General features: G+C 45.8%; 1 protein-coding gene and 1 long non-coding RNA gene across 6 annotated transcripts in view; one reads left to right on the plus strand and one right to left on the minus strand.

The window, feature by feature from the left end:
• Window positions 1-17,916, minus strand: part of LOC306665408 — a 110,587-nt gene extending 92,671 nt beyond the window's left edge. For all 3 annotated transcript variants that reach the window (XR_013765001.1, XR_013765002.1, XR_013765004.1), the window contains exons 1-3: window positions 17,801-17,916; window positions 17,052-17,232; window positions 13,636-13,719 (exon numbers count right to left, since the gene is read on the minus strand). This is a non-coding gene — a long non-coding RNA (uncharacterized lncRNA). The remainder of the gene's footprint in view (window positions 1-13,635; window positions 13,720-17,051; window positions 17,233-17,800) is intronic.
• The window catches only part of LOC306665398 (UL16-binding protein 1-like), a 162,092-nt gene that overhangs the window by 30,630 nt on the left and 103,752 nt on the right, over window positions 1-27,710 (plus strand). The window contains exons 1-2 of one of the 3 annotated variants that reach the window (XM_079146894.1): window positions 18,131-18,249; window positions 24,916-25,179. The exons of 1 other annotated variant lie outside the window; for it this stretch is intronic. In XM_079146894.1, the coding sequence (XP_079003020.1) occupies window positions 18,144-18,249; window positions 24,916-25,179 (370 nt within the window). In that variant the 5' untranslated portion in view covers window positions 18,131-18,143. Of the gene's footprint in view, window positions 1-18,130; window positions 18,250-24,915; window positions 25,180-27,710 lie in introns of those variants that run through there. One more of the 3 variants, XM_079146893.1, reaches the window with a different exon arrangement.

A 27,710-nucleotide genomic window follows, 5' to 3' on the forward strand; every position in this document is an offset into this window, starting at 1 on the left:
ATGAATTTGAATTATTAATAAGATATTGTATCTGATCAGTAGTATATGGAGTAGTGATAGTTGAGGGATGTGATCCAAAGGTGGAAAGGGATATTTTTAATGCCTTAAGGATTAATTCTGCCACAGATTCAGTAAACAAGGCTAAGACCTTGTTAGGGGCATAATTCATGTGAACCCATAGAATAGGACCCTTTTGCCAAAACACTCCTGTGGGCAACTTATTTGTGGACAAGACAATGAATGACAAAGGCTTAGTTAGGTCAATACGATCAAGATGAGCTTTTTCCATAGCTGTTTCAACAAGCTTGAGAGCTGTTCAAGCCTTAGGGGTAAGCACTCGCTTAGAAAGAGGGTCAGAATCACCTTTAAGAATATCAAACAGGGGGCCCAAACTTGAGGTAGGTAAATGAAGGTAAGGTCTAATCCAATTAATATCACCCAAAAGTTTTTGAAAATCATTTAAAGTTCTAAGCTTGTCCACCTGAACAGTAATTTTTACAGGTTTAACCATAGTTTGATTTATGATAGATCCCAGGAAGTTTTTGGTGTCTGTGATTCGTATCTTATTAATGGCAATATGTAAGCCCCATCTTTCCAGTGACTTTAGTAAGGAATTATAACATTGCTCTAAGACAGGTATTTCCTTATGAGCTAGCAAAATATCATCCATAATGAGAGATTAAAAGTTGAGGGTTAATTTGTTGATACACACCAGGGTGGAAATTAATCTGATTACCTTGCCCTTCATATGGTCCTTGGCCTGTCAGCATGTTTAGATTCCATTGAGGATTGCCCGAAACTGCATTACGTCAGCAGTATCAGAGCATAACTCCTGGTTAGCCACCTTCCATTTTAATATGGCTGCACTTTTGTTAGGATTGGAAGCTATACCCAATCCCCTTAAAGTCTGATCTGCCTGTTGAAGTGGCCAGGCTTTGGGCCATTCTGTAATTTTGATAATACTTTTGTCAGCCCCAGTATCTAAGCCCTCAAAACTTTTGCCTTCTATCACCAACTTTGTCATAGGCCTATCTTTTAAACCCCATGTTAACATGACCACATTTTGGCCAGTAGAACCTAATCCTTTATTTCCCCTAATAATATTTTTTGATGGATATTGATCATGGCAGCTGGGTCAGACCAACAATTGTGCTGTGCGATCACCCTGAGCTATTATTACTACAACTCTTGGTGAAGAAGCAAGGATTTTTATTTCTCCTGTAAAATCAGGGTATATAACTGCAGGGACAATACTTAATCCTTTTAAAGCAGAAGAACGCTTCCCCAGAACTAGTCCCATTGTTCCTTTAGGTAATGGGCCGACAGCTGAAGTTGGTATTGGTTGTACTCCCATCTCTGGAGTTAATACTGCTCTGGCGAAGGCACAGAGATCTGAACATCTACTTTCTCTTTCAGAAGCTTGACTTGATTGTTCTTTTTCTACAGTTTCTAATATCTTTTCCCCTTCTCCTAACTGTTTTTGAGATTTTTGGTTTTTTGGAAGTCAGACAGAAATGAACTAATGTCACAACAACAACAACAACAACAACAAACAGATACCAAACAAGGAAAGGTAACACAAATAGCAACTTGCACATATTTGTTATGGGATGTCCTTCGCTGTCTCTTGGGACAGCCTTTCAATATATTCTCTCTCTAGGAGAATCTTCCGTTATGCTCCCTCTCTAGGGGACCCTTCCATTAAAACCTTAAGGCAACCGTCTCCTCAAATAGGGAAATCTTCTCGTTAATTATGCTAGCGAAACTGTCTTGTATATACCTGAGTGCTCACCAATTCCCAGTTCGATCCTCGTCTGATCCCAGTCCAGGCCACCACTTACCGAAAACCGCGGCTCCCGCCCGGGTTTCTCCAAGCAGCTATGCCTCTGCTTCTTGCTCTTTCAGCCCGACCAGCAGGACAAAAGACACGTACTCTTTAGAAGTTCATGAAGCAGCTTTCCCTTTATTCAGATAACACCCTCAATATATAAGCAGTCTCATGCATAAGCAATTGTAACCAGATATGTCCATCCAATCCTGTTAAAGGTCAAGCGATCACTCGCTCAAGCATACATGTAAAGTATATCTGTCGATGCGCTAGGCGGCTGAACTGATTATCATACAGCCAATTGTAAATGCTTCCTGCCTTTCTCCAGGCATAATCAGGACGCCATTTGCTCTCTGCCAGTTGCCATCTTTAGATGCACATGGCGTAACCCTGGGCCCCGGTTTCGCCTGCCACACCTCTTGAAATGTAACAGACGCCTGTGAAAAGGGCCATTTCTTCTTATTTGTTCTGTGAGCATGCTTTATGTTAAAGACCCTGCCACCTAGGTCTTCAGCCACCTGGATTAGGAACTTTTTTTTTTTTTTGTAATGGTGCAGGGATTGAACGCAGGACATTCTGCATGCAAGGCAAGCACTCCACTAGTGAGCTATCTCCCCGACTCTGTATAGGAATGTCTTTAAAAGGAGGAAAAAGCCCCAATGATAGGATGGGTTTAAGATATTTTCAAATAACCTATAAATATTGCAAGAAACTAGATCAGGACTCAAAATTGGGGTTTGTTTTCCTCTGCACCCGCTGGCCTAAAATAAAGTTTGGCCTTTTTCTCCTTTCCAAGTGCTGCTTGCTGCTTCTCATCCAGTCTGTTCCTGCAACAATGAGTCTCAGAGCTGTTGGGACTATGGGGACTCTTGGGGATGGACTGCATGTATTTTGCATTGTTAGATAACTGTGAGCTCTTGGGGACGAGGAGCAGAACGTTACCATTTGCATGTGAGGTGTCCCCCAAATGCTCACACGTGAGACAATACAAAAAACTTCAGAGATGTAATGATTCTGCTGTGAGAGACTTAACCCAATCCGTGAGTTAATACCCCATGGGACTAACTGAGTGCTCACTGGAGGAGGTGGGGGCTGGGGCGTGGCCTTGGGGTACATATTTGTATCTGGTGAGTGGCGTCTCTCTCTGCTTCCTGATCATCATGTGGCCACTTCCCTCTGCCACTTTCTTCTACCATGAGTTCAGCCTCAACTCAAGGCTTGAGGAATGGAGCCGGCCTTCTGTGGACTAAGAGCTCTGAAACCCTGAGCCCTCAGATAAACTTTGCCTCCTCTACACTGTTCTGGTTGGGCCTTTTTGTCACAGTAGCGAGAAAACTGACTAAAACAATCCACAAATGGATTAATCCATTGAAGAGGTCAGAGTCCTCATGAGTCAATCATCACCCAAAGGCCCTACTTCTGAACTCTGATGCTTTGGGCACCAGGCCTTCAACACATGACTTTTGAGGGACATTTAGGATACAAGCCAGAGCAGACCACCTTAACTACTTAACATTTAGATGCGGAAACCACCGCTGTGCCTTTACAAAAGATCTCTGCCATGTGCCCAGATGTCCCTCAGGAGTCCATTACCATCCACCAGCACCTTCACCACCTTCACTGCTCAGGTGTATACAGTGGACAGCCTCCCATGGCACCCATTTGTTTCAGGTCCAGAGCAGAGAGGAGGAGGGACTGGAAATTGAACACCTTAGAAAACAAATTTAGGGGGAAACTGGGCCCCATCTCACTTACTACTGCACGCAGTTGTGGAGATAGGGAGGTGCACACCTTTGAGTGACCTGGACTGAGGAGGAAGGCTGCTCTGAGCTGAGGACTGTGATCAGAGGTGGCACTGGGGGCTGGGCACTCGTCCACTGGCAAGGTCCTCAGCGGCACGTACCCTCAGCTTCCTTAGCTGCATTAGAAGCAGCAGGAAGGATTCACATCCGATGGCATGAGTCAGGGTTGGTGCTGAGAAGCACTTCAGACCAGTGGTTTCAAAGTCCCCTGAAGGTGTCCATAAACTTTATAATACTGGGGTTACCCTATAGCATGAAAATTACAATTAAATATCACATCTGTCATGCACAGTGCTTCCAAATTTATGGAGCTCTCTCTCTTCACCTTTACAGTGTTTCTACACACACTGGCCCCTGCTGCCAATGTTGGTGACTGCAGAAGAGAAATTGTGGGCACGGGGAAGGTTGCTTGCCAGAGGAGTTAGAGGGCAGCCATGGAGGACAGACCAGTGCCACCCATGCTATTATTCCCAGGATGCTGGTGCAGCTTTCCTCCTGGCTCAACTGGAAATGATACAGTAGTTACTTCTGGGCTATAAAGGAGGATGTGGGGAACGCTATTCTGAAATTTTTATTTTATGCAATTTTGTAGTAATCGAATAAATTTTAATGCACTCTTGTGTGTGTCTGTGTGTGTGTGTGAGAGGGCGGGGGGAAAGGGAGAGACAGAGAGAGAGACAGAGAGAGAGACAGAGAGAGAGAGAGACAGAGAGACAGAGAGAGAGACAGAGAGAGAGAGAGACAGACACAGAGAGAGACAGAGAGACATAGACAGAGAGAGAGAGAGACAGAGAGAGAGAGAGATATTGAACCCTGGAGATAAGGCCTCACCCAGGACCTGGGAGGGAAAGTCTCCATGGAGAAGAATGGAGCTCAGCATGTCACCACAATTTGGGAGTATGGACAGCAGGGACTGACTTGATGCCTGCCCCCTTCCAGGATGGGGACAGTGCCCTCCCACTGCTGGCCTCACCTACAGCAACCTGGTTTTAGGCTGGGTGCATGAATTCATCTTCTAACCCTCATCCCTGCCACTCAGACCACCTGCATGGCCCCAGACTTCCAAGGGCATCTCCTACTCGAGGTCTTCATTGAAATTCCTGTGGCTGGGGCCGGAAGGACTGGATTTGTAAGTGTCTCAGCACATGTAAGATGTCCTCTTGGGGACCATCATCCTGTCCCTCACCATGAGCCAGTCCTGAGTTCACAGAGCTAGTCCTTCAGCACCTGCTCCTTCCAGGGTCCCCAGAAACATGCTGGCCTTTCTAGTTCTCACCTTCTACAGTGTCCAGCTGGTGAAGGAGGGTGACTGACCCCTGGTGCTAGAGAAGCAGGAGCAGGACAAGGACAACTGAAGGAGGGAAGGAGAGGAAGGAATCTGCTCAGCTATTCCTGTGCCTGGAGGCCTGACTGGCAGAGTGCAAGACTTTTCAACCACACACACTCCCACGCAGCATTGCTAATGTGTGTAAGAGGGAGAGGAGCACGCTGGTTATGTCTTGTGACAGATAACCAATTACTTACCTCCACATTCTATCTTTTTCCATCCTCCTTAAAATCTGGGAAAATAAAATCTACTTTGGTTCTTAAAGCAGAGCGTCATAGATCTAATCAACAGGTAGAGAACTTCTCCCTGAGAATAAAATGAGCAGGACTCACCTGGACAGATGGGACCATTTGGGTTCATTTGATATTGCAGGAAAACGTGGAGAGGTATGTGGGAGAGAATCCTGTGTAGAGTGTCAGTGGCAGACGCACCTTGGTGATAATTAAATACCATGAGTTGCCTGATTTCTTGGTGAGACAGGTGTCTCAGCACTTTACATCTTGTCTGTAAAGTGCTGACTACTGTATGCCTTACATACAGTAGGTGCTCTGTAAATGTTTATCATCATCATCATCATGATCATCATCATCAACAGCAGCATATCATGTTTACTCCAACCTGCCCATTTACAGCTGAGAAGACTAAGACCCAGGGATCAAGGATGTACTATACCAAGGTCAAAAAATTAGTTGGGGACAGAGTTGAGACTACTAAGAGTCCACAAGATCCTAATCCACAGATCCTTCTGAAATAATCCTCAGGTGAGAAAAGCTTGAACAGGGTCCTGTCTGACCCACCAGCTGAAATCCAAGTGTGTGTGTGTCTCTCTCTCTCTCTCGTATGTCCCATGTGGTCATCACATAGGGACTTCACTGTGTCCATGGCTCTTTCCAAGAGCTTCCCTCCCCATTACCTTGAGTTCACTTATGATGAGGTCTCAGGTGATACTACCTGCCCACCCAGTCACTATGAGTGGGACAAGGGATGAACTTATGATCAGTGTGGACCCAGTGAGGTGGATTACTTCCTAGGGTCTAGGAATGTGGACAAGACCCAGTGCAAACAAAAGTCTAGTGCAAAGGGACAGTTATAGGGACATGCTTATGATGAATGGCCAGGCACATGACAGAACAGAGAAGGTGGCAGCAAAAAAAAAAAAAAAAAAAAAAAAAAAAAAAAGCACCCTGGCAGAGATAGTGACACATGAGAGATGGCAGGAGTCCAGAGAGAAGGAGGCAGGGAGAGCAGAGGCTGAGACAACTCTCCAGTTTCTTGAGGCCCAGCTGCTCTCCCTCCAATCTGCTCCTTCCAAGGACACCCATGTCCTGACAGGAACCCTGGCTCAGGTTTCTCTCTGGGGCTTTTCCATTTCTTCCTGCAACTCCACCCTCCCATTCATCTCACTCAGTTTTCTTTGATTTGAAGAAAAAGGAACACCTGTTTTGATTCCCAAGCGGCTATTTGCTATTGACACAGGGTGTATCCTGGCAACCAAGGATCTGAAGGCCATTGAGGAGGTGCAGGAATCCCACTCGTCTGACAGCCTGTGTCTCCACCCTGTCTGCTCACGGCACTTGGCTTCACACTGCCCTGTGGAGACTGGCACCCTCCACCCTCCATACCCCACACCTTCCCTCAGAGACAGAGCTTATATAATGTCAATTCCAGGCACTTACAGAGTGCCATCTGCAATTCCATCCCAGTCCTGAATTCCCTGGGCAGAGGCTCTAGTGAATGTAGTGTGGGCGCCAATCCCAACGGCTGAGGTCAAAGCTCCAGGATCCGGAAGTAGTGGGCAGTGGGGGTGGGGGTGGGGGAGTCTTTTTAATACACCATGATATTTAAGAGCTCAGACTATGGAGTTCAACCACATAGGTTCATATCCCAGAGTCCACCACTGCCAAGTCATTTAAGCTTTTTAGGTCCTACTTTTCTCATCTTTATGATGGGAATACTGATGGTAACTTACCATCTGTTGCTCTGCCGACTGAGTTAACTGGCACCGGGACAACCAGAATAGAGGAAGTATATCAGTTCACTATAATTAGTGCCCTTTGACCCTTGTCATACTCTCTTACCATGACTAATACAGCCCACACCCAAACTTCAAGAATTTGGCTCTCTGCCATCCAACATTGTCCCACAAGCTGAGGAACACCAGAAGAAAATGTGCCATTCTAGAAAGTCCTGAAAGACACTGCCTCCTTCTCCTTCAGTCTGTGAGGGATTCTCCCTGATGGTATCTCCTGGGGTGGAGTGTCCTGTATGCTGAAGAGAGTCGCCCCAGTGAGTTCAGCAGATGTGGCCCGTAGGGACCTTCTCTGCAACCCAGAGGGAAAAGCCATGTTTGCTCCAAGGAGGAATGGCTCTCAAGCCCTGGAAGTTGGCATGAGGCTCCCCCAGACTTACTCCTTCCTTAGGGCTCTGCCTCAGCCTTGGGGATAATGGCTGCTCCCCAGACATGGGACCTATGAATTCTTTAGAGCTCTCTTTCCCTCTCAGTAGGTAATCACTGTCAGAGTTAATAATTCCTCATATTAAACATTACTCCTACAGATTACTCTGGATATGAGTCTCATGATTGGACCTAGGATGACACCACTGCTCTCCAAATGATTATTTGGTATTACTTTGGCGTGGCCACTGAGTGACTCCCCACACTAATGCCCCTCCCCAGTGGACACTTCTCAGTGTTCTCTAAAACCATCAGTAAGGCCAGCATGGTCACTCATGCCTGTAATCCCAGTGATGGGGGTGGCTGAGTCAAGAGGATCACAAGCTGGAGACAGCCTCAGCAACTTAGTAAGACCCCCAGCAAGTTAGCTAGACTCTGTCTCAAAAATAAATAGGGGGGATTTTCAAGATGGTGGAACAGAGGAGGTCTCTTTCCTGGCTGCTCAGGGGCATGAAACCAAGGAAGCAGACAGGCAGCTTCACTGCAAGGTGGGTGAACAAAAAAGACAAAGTGTGGGACTTTACTGGAATTTGAAACTGGTCATTCAAAGCAGACTGGGGACTTGGGAGGTTGGAGTTAATAAAATAAGGGGGATAATTCCAGCAACAAGTCCCTGCCATGGCCAGGCTAGAAGCAGCAGCCAGTGCAGTCCCTCCATGAGCATAGGCACAGTTTTGGGAGGCCCAAGGCATGTCTGCATACCAAGCACTTAGAGAACAAGGACATTGCCCAACAAAGTTGAAAGATGCACTGCATGATATCAGAACTACATAAAGACATTTCTAAAAGGACTAGGATATAGCTCAGTGGTGAAGGGTCCATGGGTTCAGCTCCCAGTATCAAAAAGTTTTTTAATAAAATGTAAAACCACGTAAGTAGATGTTAACTAATATTTTTCAAAAGATTATTCCACAATTCATGTTACTCTGAAACACATGAGTTCACCTGCATAGGTAAAAGGTTTGCCCCTCTACACCCCACACAGGAAGCCTATTCGGGAGCCCTAGGAGTACTCTGGCTTCCTCTTGGAGTTCTCTCAATTGGTCTTGAAAAACTGCTTCACAAATATTTTCAGGGAAAAAAGAAAGAATTGTTTCTGGGTCCTACATCAAGAAGACTTGAGAGTCCTTATAGAAGTCTCCTCTAGACCAGATTCACAGCTACAGATGATTTTGTACATCATGGAACATGTGGCATTTTCTGGAGGCAAATTTGGCTGTTACACCTGGGTAGAGGGTGCTATTCATCCAGTGAACCACGTCTGCCACCCCAACCAACCTACAAAGCACAGGGCAACTGACCACGGCTAAGAACTATCTGGACCAAGTGGCAGTAATATTCAGACTAAGAAACCTCTAGGAACTTGAACTGGCCAGTGTCAGTTCTTTAAAGACATTCCCAGTACCCATAGCACATTACCCACACATAGAACATGGTTCCAACAGTGCTCAGTGGTACTGTGTGCACATTCATCATAGCCCAGGAATGGAACTTCTTTGTACAGGAATTTGGAACCCACTGGGAACAGTGAGGACTCTCATTATCCTGGCTTCCCCCACCCCCAGGAGCTACCTGTCCCCAACACTTCCATTTTCCTTTAACCAGGTCCACTGTCATCCCAAAAATTCAAGATTCACTCCTCTCGCCTGAAAACTAGAATTCTTGTCCAAGGTGAAGTTAGGCAGAAAGTCATTCAGTGCTTGAAGCAGCCAAACGTGAATGGCAATGCCAGAGTGGCACCATCTGCAGCAATGGGTGATCAGAAAAAGAGAAGAGGGCCACACCCCTAAGGGGTTATTTATGAACAATTATGGCAATTTCTGATCATAAAATTGAACCATACTGATTACAAAGCATTTGAAAAATGAAGAATATATAAATAACAAAATAAACTTGAATGTCCATGAACAACTCAAAGTTAATTAGTGTGGGTGACATCAGGAATTTAGCCAAGCAGGAGTGCGTAAGCTTCATCCTGCCCCACCATACAGATCCACCCAGAAAATATCCACAGACAAGAATGCTACCCTGGGTGTTCCAAAAACTTGGGAGTGAGCAAGACAAACATTTGAATCAAAAAAAGCAGGATCCAAATGGTAGGACAAATGGTTTGCTTTTACCATGCTGTCCCTCCCCCAGCTGGCACAACAGCACACACAGCACCTCCCCCTACAACAAGGGTTTCTACAGTGGAAAATGTGAGGTGGAGGTGGACATTCAGCTTCACCACCATCCTGGGGCCCTTCCCAAGAGGCAGGCCCCTGTCCTGCCCCACAAAAAACATTGGGTGCTCTTGAGGAACTGGTTCACTTGTAGGGATTATAAACAAAGAAAGGGGAGAGCCCACAGAAAAAGATGTGCACACCTTGGTGGCTGCCCTGCGCTGTGACCCAGCAACACTGTAAAATTCGGACCTGTGCAGAACAGCTGGGGCAATCCTGGGCATACAGGGGCACCTGGTCATCCTAAGCCACAGCAGAGAGACCAATCCAGTTAGTCTGATGGGACTTTCTGAACAGGATGCCTCTTGGGAGACCTCACAAGACAAAGTTAACTTGGAAGCCTGGGATAAATATACATACTGCAAACATTATGTTGTACTTGAAGAATAAACACAATATTATCTGTCCATTTTAGAAAATGATAAAAATTAAAGCCTCATCCAATTAAAAATAAAAAAGTGAAACTGGTGTGATGGTACATGCCTGTAACCAGCTCCAGGGGCGAGGCAGGCAAAGTCAGCCTCAGCAACTTAGCAAGGCCACAAGTAAGCAACTTAGTGAGTCCCTGTCCCTAAATAAGCCATAAAAAGGGCTGGGGATGTGGCTCAGTGGTTAAGCACCCCTGGGTTCAATCATTGGAACCCCCCCCCCCCCACTCACCACCAAACCAAACCAAACAAAACAATACATATGTGATCTCATTTCACAATCAAACAATTAAAATACAGCCTGCATAAAGTGTCTCCCCATGCAAGCCTGTATCCTCTGGTATTAGCCACACACTCAAGATAAAAAGTTTTATTGGATTATTTATTATGCTCCCCAGGAGCCTTAACCCAATTTCAACACGTGGGAATGTATTCTACACTGGAAATTCTGTTACCTTTACGCTCACCGATGATTACTGTCACACTGGTGTGGAGAAAAGCCTGGGGACTGCTCTCCTACCATAGTAACAGTTTCACTTCCCTTGCCAACGCTGGGTCTAAGAATTACAAGTTTTTACAAAACATTGCCCTGGATGAAATGATGCACTTTTAAATTGTATCAATTTGCACAGCAACTTATTCCAGGAAATTGTAGGGAGGTTTATACACATATGGTTATTGCAACATTTGGTTATTGTCAAAGTAACTAGGGAGACGGAATTTTACCTTCCTCATCAGACAGCTGGATACAGAAAAACGTGACAGTCATTCCATAGATTGCCAGGCAGAGCTATAAAGAAAAAGTCCCTCCCCAATGGGCTCGTCTGGGAGGATCTTCAACATCTACTATTTTCAGATATAAACTGATAGCAACAGAATGAATTTGGGCTCATATTTGCTTTGAACATAAGTGGTACTACATAGACACAACACTCCTTTGCCTAGTGAGAACAGTGTTCCTGTGACCGAATCCAAGTTTCCTGTCCATTTGCAGAAAAATAAATGTATTTGAAATGCCACATGTATTAGTCATCAACTCCCACGATTCTGTGTTGTCTGCCAACCAACTTCATTGTCAGATTATAGAAAAATAGCAGGGTCCCACCCAGGAAGCTTGAAGGAGTCGCTGGCTTTAGCAGCAAAGCACAGGGAGTGGAATGCACAGGGCATGACTAAGGGGGCGGGACCCAATTCCCCACCCAGCTCTGCTCCAGGTTCTGCCAGGTTCCAGGCTCCAGAGCAGGCACCTTCCTGCTCCTCACCCACCTCCCACCAAGTACAGCAACAGGTGCCTGAAAGGACATTAACACTAGACACAAAACTGGCATGCTTTCTTAAACAGACGGATGAAAAAAAAGGGAGCAAAACTTGAACGGGGAAAAAAGACGTGCAAGAAAAATGGTTGTACAACCATAGACATGAAAAGTTGTACCCCATTTGTGTACAATGAATCAACATGCAGTCTGAGAAAAATTTTTTTAAAAAGCTAGATAAAAAAAAAGAATTTTTACCTAGAAAACTCTAAAGCTTCTGGAAATAGATTAATAGAGTTAAAAAGAATGCTTAATAAAGCTATTTGATAAATTTTATAATAAACATAATATTTATCATCCTCTATGTAAACCAAAAATCAATTAAAAATGAAAACATAAAAAGATTTTATCACATTATACAGCTTCATGTATGAAACAAAATTGTCTAAATAGTAAAGAAATTGAAATGAATATTAAAACAGTGAAATTAATCATGAAAACATGTACATAAATATTGGTAAGCTACAACACAATGTTATTTGGAGAAAAATTGGAACCATATACTCATACCAAAAAAGTATCAAGACCAAAATGTGTTTACTTGAGATGCTAAGGTAATGTAGTTAGAAAAACAGGGTAAAAAACTCAAACAAAATGTAAAACAAAGGAAATAAAAACATAAATTGACAAATTAGAAATTAATTTTAATTAAAATTTTAGAAAAATTTAAAAAAGATTAAAAAAAAAGAAAACTGATTTTTCATGAAATAATTTTCATGGAAAAGGAAAGAGCAGAGGCTAGAACCTCAGATGAAGTAACCATGGAAAAGCGACCTCAGCTGGGCAAGTGAAAAGTCTGAAAAGTGACATCAAAACACTGGACTTATGCCCTGGTGCGCCCGGGCACCCCACCCCCACCACCCCTGCTCCCATTCCTCAAGTCAAGCCCCACAACCATCCCATCAATACTAATCACTAAGCAAGTCCATTGTCAGCTGCTTTGGGAAAGCACGCTTCCTTTGATAGCTCTTGGCAACCACGTATATTGTCACAGTTGTGTGTAAGTTCTTCCTCCTATGGAAGTACCTAATGTACTGTAGAGGGATCTGCTCAAGTTTTGGAATATTCACATGCCCAAATTGGAATGTCCATTTCTCTTCATGCTCATGTCAGCTACAGTGACAGCTAATGAGGATTTCTAACTTTCTTTCGTTTTATTTTCCTCCGCCTGCCCCCTGCCTCCACGGGTGCTGAGAACCAAACCCAAGGCATCTCACTCCTTTGGCTCTCACAGCCCAATCCATCCCCTTTCCCACCAAGGGCTACCGAACAGCTGATTCACCCAGGATCTGAGAACAAATAGGCATGGCTTGCTCTGCACTTTGACTCACTGTGGAATACTAATGACTGGGACACTGCGTGTTATAATCAGGAAGACGCATCTTGTGAACCAAGAGTAGAGGCCAAAACAATTGTCAGACGGAATTCTGACAAAATATGAGAAAAAAAAGGTACAGTTCAAACAGTACTTGGTAAGAATGTTCAAGAAGTGGAAATCATACTGAAGGCAAGCATATTCCTTTGAGATAAAGATTACTGATATAAAGAGATATGAAATATTTTCAGAGTCAGAAAAATGGAGAGCATCCTCTGAAAGGAGCACTATTTTAATATTGTGGGAGAAAAGTCTTAAGAATTTAAAAAGCACAAAAAAGGAAAATAAAAGTTATGTGCATGTACAAATATGGCATTGTGAAAACCACTATTACCTATTATTATAACGCACCAATACATTATTGAAAACGCCCATGTTAAAAGTACTTGTTCACAGAAAGCACTCCAATTTGAAGAGAAAAAAAGAAGAAGACAAGAGAACCAAGGAAGGGGAGGAGCCAAGTGAGTTGTTAAACACTCTGACTGGGGAGCAACGAGGGGAGGCTGGCAGAACTGAAAACAGATGAGAAGGATGCTGACAGATGACCCAGACATACTTCAGAGCAGTGTCAGAGCAATAGGACTGCAGGGGTCACACAAAAGGGATGTGAAACTGTGCCACATACTTGTTATTAGGGGCAAAGCAAAACTCACTATAAATGCAAATAAACCTCAGTACTGGTCACAGGTGAAGGGCAATGAGCATAGCAAGAAACACAGAACGCATAACTCATGAACCAGTAGAAGAAATTCAACACAGTAACCAGGACACAGAGATGGAGAGGGAGGAAATTCCCAAAATGCACAATAATTAGAAAGTATGGTGACAGGGCAAAGTCCAGATATTTAACAAAAAGTCCAAATGAAATTCGTATAAATTAGTAACCTCAACAGTGAAAGACCTGAAATGCTGAGGTTGAACGATTAAAAACTCTGACAATGCGCATTGTGTTTGCAAGATATCCTTAACCTGAAAAGAAAAAAAGGAACAATTTTAAAAGTAGTGTGTCAGTCAAGACAGGCCAGGTTTGACCACAGGAGTGAACGCCAAAATGTCAGAGAACGAACACATTTATTGTACACTCAAAATAGTTGTAATGATAAATTTTGTTCTATTTTTATCACAATTTTAAAAAATTCTTTCAAAACAATGTTTCTTTATGCTATGTGCCAAACTTGGGGTGGCAAGAAGACTGCACATTAATATAAAGGACAGAATTAGAACCAGTTCCTCAAAGTCATACTTGTTGATTTTGAAATCGCAGAGGTTTGGCACATTCCACTCCCACTTAAGGAACTGTCCTCCCTCTCGCCCACTGGCTGCTGATTCATATGACTCAGCAGTGCTGGGCAAGGTGCATACCTATAAACACAGGAGCTTGAGAGGCTGAGTCAGGAGGAGGATTGCAAGTTCAAAGCCTGCCTCCACAACTTAGCAAGGCTCTGAAACCTCAGCAAGACCCTGTTTCTATAAAATATACAAAGGGGCTGGGATGTGACTCAGTGGTTAAGTGCTCCTGAGTTCAATCCCTGGTACCAATAAATACACACATACATACATACATTAAATAAGGCTCAGCAGCAGCTCTTTGTTTAAGCATTAAGGTCCTTGGGCTAGGGCTGTAGCACAATGGCAGATTGCTTGCCTGGCATTCTGGAGGCTCTGGACTCAATCCCTAGCACTTCCCCAAAAAGACTTAAGTCCCTAATGGTTGTTCATGTGCCCCTGGCACCATCCACGCCTCCAGCACTGCAGCTTATATAATTCTGTGGTTAAACACTAAATTCAAACCATCAGGCACGATGGTTGGAAGAGTTGATCCTCGGATTCATAAAAGCTGTAAAGCAAGACAAAGGAAGGTGGACTCCGCAGGAGGAGGACTGTGCTCAGATGACAGAGGCATGAGCAGCGTTTGGTTCACGTCAAAGCAGTGAGTCCACTTAGCTGCCCACGCCTGTTCTCACTGGTGGCACAGGGGATGGAAACTATGAGAGGACAGGTAAATACCATCAGGTGGGGACTGGAAGACTTGGAAGCCTGTTGGCAACAAGGGCATGTCAAGAAGAGAGGCATGTCAATGAAGGAGGAAGGTTCTCTGGGCTCACAGGCCAAGAAGAGGATGCTACAATACGCTCAGCACTCATGGGGAATGGCTTCCTCCTCCTGGACTGGACACCACCTGCCCCCAACCCAGACCACGCTTCAGGAATAGAGGGGAAATGGGAGAGCCCAGGAGGATGGGCAGTGTTTCTGGAAGGTCTCAACTGAGGATCACGGGGACAAAAGCAAACTAGGAAAATCTCCTTGTCCCTGCAGAGAAAATACAGAGCTGACAGGGGGCCAACGGAAAGAAAAGGAGTTGGCAGCTACCCGAGGTGACCTCAGCCCTCTTCTCTCTGAGCAAGCGTATTGGTACACGTATGTCGGGCACACCCTGTGGGGACCTGCCTGCACTGAGGCCCAGACAGTTGGTTTCTCTCAGATTTCCTCCCACAGCTCACAACTGCCCTAGCAAGTCCCAGACCTCCTCACTCCACCATCTCTTCCTCTCCAACACCCCATGGCTGAGCCTCCCTAGTCTACCCACTAGTCCTCACTGTCCTGCCGCCAGGCTTCCTACCAGGCACATTCCTCTGACTGGAGGACCTGCTTCCCCCTGGCCAAGAGCTAGTCATCCTGCTAGGTGGACACAAATATCACCTGCCATCATCTCTTCCTCACCCTCCCAGGATGAAGACATCATTCTCTCCTGAGTTCTCTAAGCCTTGAGTTCACAGTAAGAGATTCTCACGTTGTGATCATTGTTTACATATTTCAAGGATGAGGTCTTTGAATATGCAAATCCCCTTATAACTTTTGTTTAAAATAATTGACAAAGGACCTACCAGAAACTGTGGCTCCATGATTATGTGGTACATTGTATTTCCATGGGAAGCAGCGGCTAAGGGAGGGCTCTTCCTGTGTTTGGGGGTCCCTTTCCCATAAACCATCAGAGACAAAACAATACCTGAATCCACAGCTGCCTCCACACCTCCCCTCAGTTCACCCCTAGGGTCACTGCAGTCATCCTCAGAGGTGTCCCCTAGCTGCAGTCCTGTCCTGGTCAGCATGAGGCCAGCAGGTCGTGGGCAGAAATGAGAGGAAGTAAGGGCCAGTGGCTTCTGGCTGCTGAGGAGACCAACCTGGGATTAGGACTAGGGAGAGAACCTGAATCCCACTCTGACCCCATCCACTGAGCTTTCTCCCCAATAAATGGTCACAAGGACAAGACATCCGACCCTGCATAGCCGTTGGCGGGGAGGATAGGTACCGACTGACCATAAATGCCATGATCCTCAGGCTGTGGAAAGTGGAGGGCTGCTGAACCAAGTGCAGACCTGCTGCTGCTTCAGGACAGAGGCACAGGACACCTGCAAACCCAATTCCTTAGGTACAAAGAGCAGAGAAGACTCTGGCCTGATTCACCAACATCTCTACCCAACAGGGCCATGTGGAAGGTGGGCCACAGCACAACAGAAACACAAGGGTGGGCAGTACACAGACTTGGGAGGAACAGGGCTTGGTGGCTCCAGGTGCTCTGTCAGTACCAGGGCACTCCCATGCACAGGGCTGGGCACAGGGGCTTGAATCATCCCTGGGGGGAGGCAGCTAGGAAGGGCTTGGCACCCCTACCTCACGAGTCTGGGTGAACAGACCTCCAGTAACCTGGAGAACAGAAGGAACAGAGGGCTGCAGTAGAGACCTAGGAAGGATGGCCAGGAGAGGAGATGGGAAGCACATCCGGGCACTCCTGCCCCTTGCTGATGGAGGCTCCTGGCAGCCAGACTCAAACCAGATCCCAGATGGGGATGGAATCAGCTCCAGAGTTGACTGCAAGAGTGTGAGTTGTAGACCGTACTTAGAAATAGAGGGCATGACATTTTGACTGAGGAGTGTTGCACTTCCTTTTTGAAGCATTTTCCTGTATCAGTTTCCACTCTGTCATGTGCGATGAAAAAAGTGAATGAAGACACTATGCAAGTGCCCTGCACTTACACAAGCGGATGACTCAGCAGGGTTTTCCTAATTAGGAATTAGCTCCCCACTCTCTGATGCCCATAGGCCTGCGGCCCAGGCCATGACATAGGGCCCTGTGTGCAGTTCCTGTGTCTGAACCTCTGAATGGCAGTGTAAGAGGGGGCAGAGCAGGAGCCACTCATCAGGAAGCCAGAGACTTCTCAAACTCAAGTGACCATTTCACTCAACCACACGCTGACCTGAGATGTATATTTGCAGGTATGATGACCAGGTATGGTGCTTACCTGGTGGTTGGATGGATGTTCAAATGATTGGCTCTGCAGATGACAATGAAAGCGAGCAAAGGAAACTTTCAGACGTTAATCACAGCCAGGCTCTGCGGCACATGCCAGCGATCCCAACTTCCCTGAGGTTGAAGCAGGCGGACCACAACTTCCAGGCCCTCCTGGATGATTTGGCGACATCCTGTCTCAAAATTTAAAAAAAAAAAAAAAAAAAAAATTAAATGAGCAGGGAATGTAGGTCAGTGGCAGAATGCCTGAGGCTTCAATCCTCAGTACCTGAAAAGAAACAACGCTTCTCTTGGCAAGCCTCAAGGGGGCAGCAGAGCTGGACATTTCCTGCCTGACTGCCTGAAATTTTCCTAAAAGAGAAGGTGCTTTTGCTTTTGCTTCTTGGAGTTTTTGCTGATGGTTTCAGACTCCAGGGGCAGAGTATACCAAAAACTATCCTGGATGACAGCCTAGCTAACAACTGGCTTCACGCACGTTGATTTTAGCCGAGACTTTATTGGGGGCCCGAACTTCTTGGGTCCTTTCAGAATGACAGGGAGGAGTCTGCAGGTGGGGCTGCAGATGGTTGAACACCCAGGCCCAAGATATCCGCAGAGGAGGCGGGAACCAGGATGAGGTGAGGAAGACGAACACCGGGATGATTAAGAAGTTCAGGAACGTTGAGCAGGCAGCGGACGCGGCCCGTCTTGGGGACCAGTCAGTGAGGAGGCTGCTGATGGTAAAAAGGAGATTTTTCTTACTCTAGGACTTAGGTCGCCAGCTTCCAAGGCTGGAGGCGCCCACTGTATCCTCTACGTTGGGTTCGTCTTCTGTGGTAAGAGCCGGGGTGGCGGGGAGAGTGCGGCGGGAGGGCAGAAGGCGGCGATCCGGCCCAGGTCTCTGGAAGACACAGCGTCCCAAACATCGGAGGGGAAAACCAGCGGGTGGGTGGAGCGCGGGTTGGGGAGACCCTAGGGGCGGGGCGACTTAGGCGTGACGCAGCACTACAGTGGACCAATCAGCAGGAGGGAGGGCGCGGCCTGGGGATCCGGCTATAAGGATCGACCCGCTGCGCGGGCCCCACTGCGCCCGAGCCCCTGGTCCATGGCATATGCGGTTGGCGCTGCGCTGGTTCTCGGCGTCCTGGCTCAGCTCCCGCCTCTCGTTCTTTTGTCGTCGCCGGCCGGTTTGTTGCAGGATGGAACTTTCGGTGAGTTGCGGGATGGAACTTACGGGGACACCTCTGTCCCCTCCTTAGTCCCCAGACTTCCCCTGCGGGCTCCCTCGGTCCACGCCCGGCGGCAGGTTCTGGACCCTGCACCTCCGAAGGAGCCCAGGGAGCCGGAAAGAGAGGGAAAGTGAGGGCAGGAGGATGGGAGGGAGCGAGATGGCAGGAGAGCGAGAGGGCTTGCTGACGGTCCCCAGTCCCCTCCGTCCTCAGAGGGGGCGCCAGAGCCTCTCTCTCCCCGGACCCTTGAGCTTGAAAGAGCCACTGGGGAAGGGTGTGCGTGTCCCCCCTGTGGCGGCATTTGCTTCTGGACACCAGGCTGCCTTGTGCGTTTCGGGTTAGGAAAGGCCATGAACTCCACGTGGCTCCTCAGCCTGGGACGGATCTTCTCTCACAGGCTGTCCTGAGTCACAGTGGCAGGTCCAGTCGCTTCCAAGTTCGTATGATATCTACTTTTTAGAATTTTCTTTTAACGGAAAAGAAAGGTGGATGGAGATGTCTCATGAAAATCGAAGAGATATCAGTAGAGACCAGGGGGAGGGACGAGAGGAAAGAGGAAGTTCTGGGAATTATAGTGCCCAAATTCTGTCGCTACAGCGTGCGCGTTTGAATTTGTAAAAACAAATGCGACCATTAAGGACACCTATAATGAAACAATAAAAATAAGGAATGAAATTAAAATTTGTCAAAACAATTTTCTTATATTTGAAATATCCCTATTTCAATCACTAGAAAAATAAAGTATAGTAAATCCTTATAGTAGAGAATTATTCCGTTGTTATAAAGTACATCTGAAATATACTGTATTTCTGATAAAAAGAGACAAGTTTAAAAAAAAAGAATTTTCTTTAAAATATTTTTTCTTCTTTTTTAATTGGTGCATTATAATTATACCCAATAGGACCTGGGATGTAACTCAGTAGTAGGGCTGCATGCAACAGACCCTGCATTCAAGGAAGACCTTAGAAGATGAATCGGCAGAATTAAAATTGTTAAAATGACCATTTTATCAAAAGGGGTCACAGATTTGATGCAATCTCCATTGAAATATCAGTGACGTCTTCACAAAACTACGGGGGAAAAAACAGTTCTAAAATTCATCCGGAAGAATTAAAGAAGAATAACCAAAGCGGTCCTGAGTAAGAAGAATTATGCTGGAGGCACGTGTAGTACAATTGATCTCCGATTATAATACAGATCTTTATAGAAGGGGGGGGAGCTCCATGGAATTGGGGGAGACATATGAAGACCGAAAGAACAAAACAGAAAACGGAAAAAAATCCACATAGATTCAGTCATCTGATCCTTGACAAAGGTGCCAAACATATATGTTGGAGAAAAGATAACCTTTTTAACAAATGGTGCTGGAAAACCAGATATTCATATGTAGGAGAATGAAATGATATTCATATATGGGAGAATAAAACTAGATCCCTGGCACCCTGCACAAAAGTCAAATCAAAATGGAACAAAGACTCTGGAATTCAACCAAAAACTGCTAGAAGAAAACAGAGGGTCAACACTCCAACATCTCGGTGCATGCACTGACTTCCTTAACAACACCTGCAAAGCTCAAAAGATAAAACCACGAATAAATTAAAATTCTTTGCCAGCTGTTACTCTGACAAGGGATTAATATGCAGAATATATAAAGAACTTGAAAAAGTCATTGCCAAAAAACAGAAAACACAATGCAATCAACAAATGGGCAGAAGGACTAAAGAGACATTTCTCAAAAGAAGGAACACAAATGGCCAACAAATATTTTAAAAATGTTCAACAACCATAGTAATCATGAAAATGCAAACCAAAACTACATTGCCATTTCATCTCACCCCAGTTAGAATGGCAGTCATCAAGACAACAAATGCCAGTCACTGCTGATGAGGGGGAAACATATACACAATTGCTAGGAATGTAGTTTAGTGTGGCAGCTTCTGAGATACAAGAGCAGGGTTGAGTGGTTGTAACCAACTGCAAGGCCTAAAATATATAATAGCAAACCCTTCAGAGAAAATTTCACGACCCAGCCTGGGAAGAACACAGGAGAAGATAGACTTGGCCCATGTGCATCCTTCAAGGTTTTAGACTGGCACAAATCTCCGTGTGTTCTCCAGGATGAGATATTACTTTAAACATAGTGTCTGGGGAATGGGGAAGCACTGTCAGCAGACTGCACTTGGCCTTCCCACTAGGGTGACTCCACAAGGGACTCACCAAGTCCGTGATTCTTCATTTCTATTACAAATTCAGGGAATTTGAAATGATCCCTATGAGCAGGACCTGGGATATGTCCACGCATTCCTGGCCCCACATGGACCTTGTCAGTACCAGGGGACATGGTGATGCTTCAGATACCCACACATGAGGAGTTTTGATACATGTGTACATTGTACAATGTTTAAAGTGGGTTCAACTTACATCTCTGCTAATTTCAAAATCCTTTCTTTTTTATTGGCATTAGAGCATTATAGTTACAGAAGGTAGCTGGATTCATCCCCACACAATCACGCATGCATGGGATCTGACCCACTCCATTTCAGGCCCCGCTCTTCCCCCACCCCCCACCCCACTCCCCCTCCACTGAACCTCCCCTCACTCATCCGTTTATCCATCCTTGATTGATGCTTTCCACTCACACATGAAGGGGAAGTTTCCTGTGGTACGTTTATATATGAACAGAACATGATTTGTTAACTCCATTCTGCATTTCCTCCCGTCCCTGTCCACCCTGCCTCCCCCATCTCCTTCTCCACTGATCTACCTTAGGAGAATAACCAGTGTTCCACATGACAGTAGAGTGCATTTTGACACACCATACATAAATGGAGTATAACTTCTCATTTGTCTAATTGTAGGTGATGGAGATTTAACAGGTCATAATATAATATATGCACACTGGATAATAATGTCCAATTCATTCTATCATTCCTACCCCCATGTCCCCTCCCATTCCTTTACTCCCCTCTCTCTAGTCCAAAATAGCGCTATTCTCCCCTGCCCCCTTATGGAAGTAGAATCCACAGATCAGAGAAAACATGTGACCTTTGGTTCTTTGGGGTTGGCTTATTTCACTTAGCATAACATTCTCTACTTCCATCCATTTACCGGCAAATGCCATGATTTCATTCTTCTTTAAGACTGAGTAATATACATATGTGTGTGTGTGTGTGTGTATGTGTGTGTGTGTGTGTGTGTGTGTGTGTACTACAGTTTCTTTATCCATTCATCTGTTGAAGGGCACCTAGGTTGGTTCCATAGTTTAGCTGTTGTGAATTGAGCTGATATAATCATTGATGTGGCTGCATCACACCTGTCCCACCACTGAGCAATATCCTAGCCCTACATTCAATTCTCATCACTTTCACTGTGTTCCTGTTGACAATGTTACTCTAATTGTTTGTAACCTGCACTAACGTTAGGGACCTCCACACTCGCCATCTTGCCCTGGCTGCCTAAACCCTTCTAAATCTCCTCACTATGAATTGACTTTCCCAATAACAATATACAAGGATTCTCTTGCTAGCACTTACTTTCTTTTTCTTTTTTTTAGCAGACACTCTTACTGTAGTGAGATGATATCTTATTGTGGTTGTGATTTGCATTTCAAGGATGACTGGTGATACTATTTTTGCATACATATTAGACATTTGCTTGTCTCTTTTGAGAACTATCTTCTCATATTTTTCTCATTTTTATCAGCCTACATGTTTTCTAGGTATTAAGTCCTTTGAGTTGCTTACTTATTCTGGATATTAACCTCTTATCTGATGCACAGCATGCAAATGTTTTCTGACATTCCATAGGATGTCTCTCCACTCTCAATATTGTTGCCTTTGTTTTGCAGACTATTTCTTACTTCCATGTCATCCTATGTCTGGTTGTGCTTTTGTTTTCTGTTATTTTAGGAACTTCTCCAAAAATCTTTTCCCATTTCAATGTCTTGAAACATTTTCACTATGTTTTCTTGTAGTAACTTCATAGATTCAGGTCTTACATTTAAGTTTCCAATTTTTGTTTGTGTTTGTTTTTTCCCATGCTGGGGCTGACCCAGGGTCTCCTGCATGGAAAGCAAGCATTTTACCCTTGAACTACACCCCCAGGCAATTTAATCCACTTTGACTTGATTTTTGTAAGTGAAGAGCCACAGGGGTCTAGTGTCATTCTTTGTCCTGTGCATGCCCTCCCTTGTTTTCTTCAAAACTAGGTTGCTGTAGGTGTGAGGGTCTGATTCTGTGCTCTCTCTTCTGTTCCATTGGTCCATGCTTCTGTTTTTAAGCCAGCACCATGCTGTTGTGATTCCTCCAGCCCTGTTGTTTACTTTGAAGTCAGGTAAAGTAACTCCTCTTGCTTTGTCCTTCCCATGAGAGATGGCTTTGAGTCTTCAGGAATTTTGTTGTGCCATAGCAATTTTAGGGTAGTCTTTTCTAGTTCTGTATAAACGCCCTTGATGTTTTGATAGGGATTTCAGTGAATCTGCCATTCTTTTGGAGTAGAGTAGATATTGGAACAGTATTGATTCTTCCAAACCATAAACGTGCTTATCTTTCTATTTGTGTGTGTGTGTGGTTTTCCATTTCTTTCTTCAGTGCTTTATAGTTCTCAATGTAGAGATCTTTTACCCCTGGGTTTAAATCCATTTCAAGGTATTATATTGTATATTTTGCAGTTATTGTAAATAGTACTGTTCCCTTGATTTCTATTTCAGTTGATTTGTTATTGGTATTTAACAACTCTAATAATTTTATTTTTTGTATTCTGCAACTCTGCTAAATTCATCTATTACCAGTAATATTCTTCAGTAGAGTCTTTGGAGTTCTCTCTACGTAAGGTCAGCTCATGTGTGAACAGTGAGAATTTTCTTTCTTTGTTTTTTCCAGTTTGGATACTCTTTGTTTTTTCTCTTGCCTGGCTGCTTTAACTAGCACTGCCAGAATTCTGTTGATCAAAAGTGGTAAGAAGTGGTCATCCTTCTCTTATTTTAGACCTCAGCGAGGAAACGTTCATTGTTTACCCACTTGATATGATGCTAGCTGATGGCTCATTTCATATGTCCTTTATTATATTGAGATATGCTCCTTCTGTACCTAGTTGTTTTGACATTTTCATCATGAAGAGATATGGATTTTATCAAATGCCTTTTCTACATCTTCATTCTATTAATGCGGGGTGTTTCGTTTGTTGATTAGCTAGTGTTGAACCATTCTTGCATCCCTGAGATGGGTTCCACTTGATCATGATGAATATTTTTAGTGGGCACTTGGATTCAGTCTGCTAATACTTTGTTCAGGATTTTTGCATCCTTGTTCATCGAGAATATTAGCTGTGGATTACTTTCTCTGTGTATTCTCAGGTTTGGGGATCCTGGTAATGCTGGCCTTATCACTTGTATTCAGAAGAATTTGTTTCTCTTCTATTTTGGGGAATAACCTAAGGAGAACCTGAAACTGTTCTTCTTTAAATGTTTGAAGAGCTCAGCATACACTTCTGTGATCCTGGGATTTTCTTTGATGGGAGGCTATGACTACGGATTCAATCTTGTTACTTCTTATTGATCTGCTCAGCTTTTTTTATTTCTTCATGATTCAGCATTGGTAAGACATATATGTGTAATGTTCAGGAATTTCTCCATTTCTTCTAGGTTGCCAAATTTTTGCTAATAATAGTAAACATGGATATCTTGGTTCCTACTGATTTCTAATGACCCTTTGAATTTCTGTGGTCTTGTTGCAATGTCTCCCTTTGCCTCTCTGAGTTTATTTGAGTCTTCCCTCTCATTGGCCTAGTTAGTCTAAAAAAGGGTTTGTCGATTGAGGTTATCTCTTTGAAGACCCAACTCTTTATTTCACTCATCTTCTGTGTTCTTTTTCAGTCTCTAATTCATTTATTTATGCTCCACACTAATTTTAGTATTCCTTCCTTTCAACTAACTTTGGTTCTGGGTTTAGGTACCGGACATTTTCTCATACACTTGATAAACACATGTCTGCCAGGCTTTCTTACAAAGCACAGTGGACTGGGCATTTTTCTGGGTTTTATATTTCATCTACCTCACAAAGACACTTTTCTGAGCCTCGATGCACATTTTCTGACTCCCTCCTCTACCTCCCTTCTTTGAACTGGATTTTCCATTTCATTCGGGGTAGGATATCGCTTTCCACCCTACAAGGAGGCAGTCCACTGGCACACTCGTGCGTCTCCTAACAGTCACACCGGAGTCTCTGAGCCATAACCATCCACCCTCCAGCATGCAGCTGTGATCCCATCCTCACTGCGCCCACCATGACCCAGCTGCACACCGTGCTTCTCCCTCCCTCCCTGGGTCCAGTGCGCTGCTTCTCCACATCCTCTGCCATCAGGCCGGTCCCTCACAGCAGGCCTGGCACCACCCTGCAAGGTCATCGGCTGCATGTAGGCGTTGTTCAATGGGCAGATGGGAAATGCACCACGTCCTGCACATGAGGTTGTTCACCAGGTAGTGTCCCCTCCTCCTCACACACGGGGAGCATGCCCACCATAGCCAGGTGGAGGAGACAGCGTGGGAAGGTCACACTTACTCTTACAGCTCAGCCCTTCAGAGGGATGCGGAGGGGGCGCCTAAAGGTCCTGTTCTCACCACCCCAACCCTTGCTTCCCTCTCCTCCGCAGGCACTCACTCTCTCTGCTATGACTTCACCGTCAGTTTGCAGCCTGCACCTGGACAGCAGTGGTGTACAGTTCAAGCCCAGGTGGATCGGAAGACCTTTCTCTCCTACAACTGTGGCGTGGACAAGGTCAAGACCTTGAGTGCCCTGGGAGAGGAAGTGAATGCCACAGTCACCTGGCAAGAGCAGAACACCGCACTGAGAGATATGGGGCAAATGCTAAGACAGCAACTGGCTGACATTAAAGCAGAAAATCCCAGGGCCAGGGGTAAGTCTGAATGGTCCAAGGGCATGAGAGAGCCGACTGTGGGTTTAGGATGTTGATTGCATGCATGTGAAAAATTAATTGGATGTTGGTCCTTCCAAAGGCCCAGACAGGGCTGGTTTGGAGGACACAACACAGCCAGATTAGAAGACCAGGGAAGGTGGTGCTGGGGGGAACAAAGGATTGTTAAGGATGGAGGCTGATCTCTTTCTGATGGGGCAGATTTCCTCATCCTGGAGGGCAGGATGTCTTGTCAGCTTAAATCCAGTGGATGCACCAGCGGGTCCTGGGAGTTTGGCTTCAATGGACAGATGAGGCTCCGCTTTGACTCAGACAACCGAAGGTGGACAGAGGTTCATCCTGGATCCAACTGGATGAAAGAAATGACAGGGAGGTGACCGAGTTCTTACACAGGTCCTCTAAGGGTGACTGCAGAGCCTGGCTTGAGAAGTTCTTGGAGCAGTGGAAGGCGGAGCAGTGGAAGGCAGAGCTGACGCCAGCAGGTGACTGGCAGGAGGGGGGAGGTGCTGGCTGACTTCACAGGAGATGCTCCTACCTCGTGTGTGCCTGTGTGTGCCTGTGTGTGCCTGTGTGTGTGCCTGTGTGTGCCTGTGTGTGCCAGTGTGTGTGCCTGTGTGTGTGCCTGTGTGTGCCTGTGTGTGCCAGTGTGTGTGCCTGTGTGTGCCTGTGTGTGTGCCTGTGTGTGCCTGTGTGTGTGCCGTGTGTGTGCCTGTGTGTGCCTGTGTGTGTGCCTGTGTGTGCCTGTGTGTGCCTGTGTGTGTGCCTGTGTGTGTGCCAGTGTGTGTGCCTGTGTGTGCCTGTGTCTGTGCCTGTGTGTGTGCCTGTGTGTGCGCCTGTGTGTGTGCCTGTGTGTGCCTGTGTGTGTGCCTGTGTGTGCCTGTGTGTGTGCCTGTGTGTGTGCCTGTGTGTGTGCATGGCCCCTCCACCGTGAGTCAGCCCTAGATTAACAGCCATGGGTATACCCTTCCCAACTCTTCCCTTCTCACCTCCTCATCCTTCTGCCTCAGTGCACATACTTTTGGTCTGGCATTTCCTGTGGGGTTCTTGCTGGCTTCATCCCGTGAACATCCTGGTCTTTCCGGGACTTTTCATCTTATTGTTCCCTCAGTTTAGAATCACTCTATTTCTCATCTCGCCTGGTCTCTTTTTCAGAATTCTTGTAAATCACTTCACATGTCAGCTCCTGAGTCCTTCTCCACCACCATGCTCCTGGGTCACCTTGTATTCTGCACCAGTCACCCAGGCTTCTCCAATACCTGTAGGAGCTCCTTAAGGACTCGGCCCTTCTCCAGTCTCCTTCAGTCCTCAAGCGTCACAGCAGCTGCCATGGAGCAGTACTCTAGGGACTATCTACCTGCCCGAGTGACTTGGTCTGAACAGGACTAACACTCTTGTGTTTCCGTCTCAGGACCCTCAAGCACCACCACAGACACAGCCTTTCAGAAGACCGCACCCAGCACACTTATTCCTTTGATCCTGCCATGGATCCTCACCTGCTTCATCTACTGGGCATCCAGCAGTTCTACTTGACAGGTGCTGTGGGCAGAACCAGGAGAGAGGCAAGGGGCAGATGAGTGAGGAACGAGGACAGGAAGTTGAATTCCCAAGGTCCCAGCCTGCACCTTGACTGGTCCTTCTGATCCTGAGAAGAGACAGGAGAATCAGAACTCCTGTCACTGATAGCAATAGCCTGGCCATGCTCAGCCCTGAATTCTAAGCAATCCTCCCTGTCAGGACCCATGGGAAAGAGGAGGGACCATACTACGATGGCCTGTGGCTTCTAATGGGTGTTAGCTTCTGCAGGTATGATTCCGACCAGGTTTCTCCATGAGACGGCCCAGTGGTGCATGGTGTGCAGATAACAGGAACACAGGCAGGAAAATACCCACTCCTGGATGATGGCAGCATGGTAGCTCCTTTCAATGTCAAGAGGATGGGACTCCAAGCCCATAGTCAAAAAGAGAGTGTCCTATGGCTAATCCCAGAATAGGGAGTACGGAAGGCCTTTCTCACCCCAATTGGAAGGCTGGAGTTCAGGGCTGCTTTCCCACAGGAGGCTCATTTCCAGCAGTTGTAGGGCAAACTGAGAGTAGAGTCTGTGCAGGGTGAAGGCAGAGGATGCCAGCTCTCAGGGGACTCTTGGACTCCAGGCCTTGCCCTTTGCTGTGGCCCTGGAACCCACTCTCCTGCAGACTCCAGATCCTGAGCCAGCTCAGCAGCCTCTGCCTTGAGCAGAGTCTCTGCAGAGACTGGAGGGGCTGCGCAGTAGCAGGATTCTTATGCTGCAGATGACCTAACAGAAGAGAAGGAAGTAGGACAGGGCCAGTCACTTTTAGAGCTACGCAGCTCCCAGGTAAGGAGAGGTTGAGAGAGGAGAAGAAAGAATGATGTGTGTCTGTAATCCCACTCAAAGCTAGGGAACCAGGTTCCATGCCCCTCTCTTTGGACGAGGCTCTCCCTACCCACCATGACCTAGGCCCCTCCTATGGGGTGAGGAGCAGGCTCCCCAGTCA

The sequence above is a fragment of the Sciurus vulgaris genome (assembly GCF_902686455.1).
Source record: "Sciurus vulgaris genome assembly, chromosome: 7".
Taxonomy (NCBI): Eukaryota; Metazoa; Chordata; class Mammalia; order Rodentia; family Sciuridae; genus Sciurus; species Sciurus vulgaris.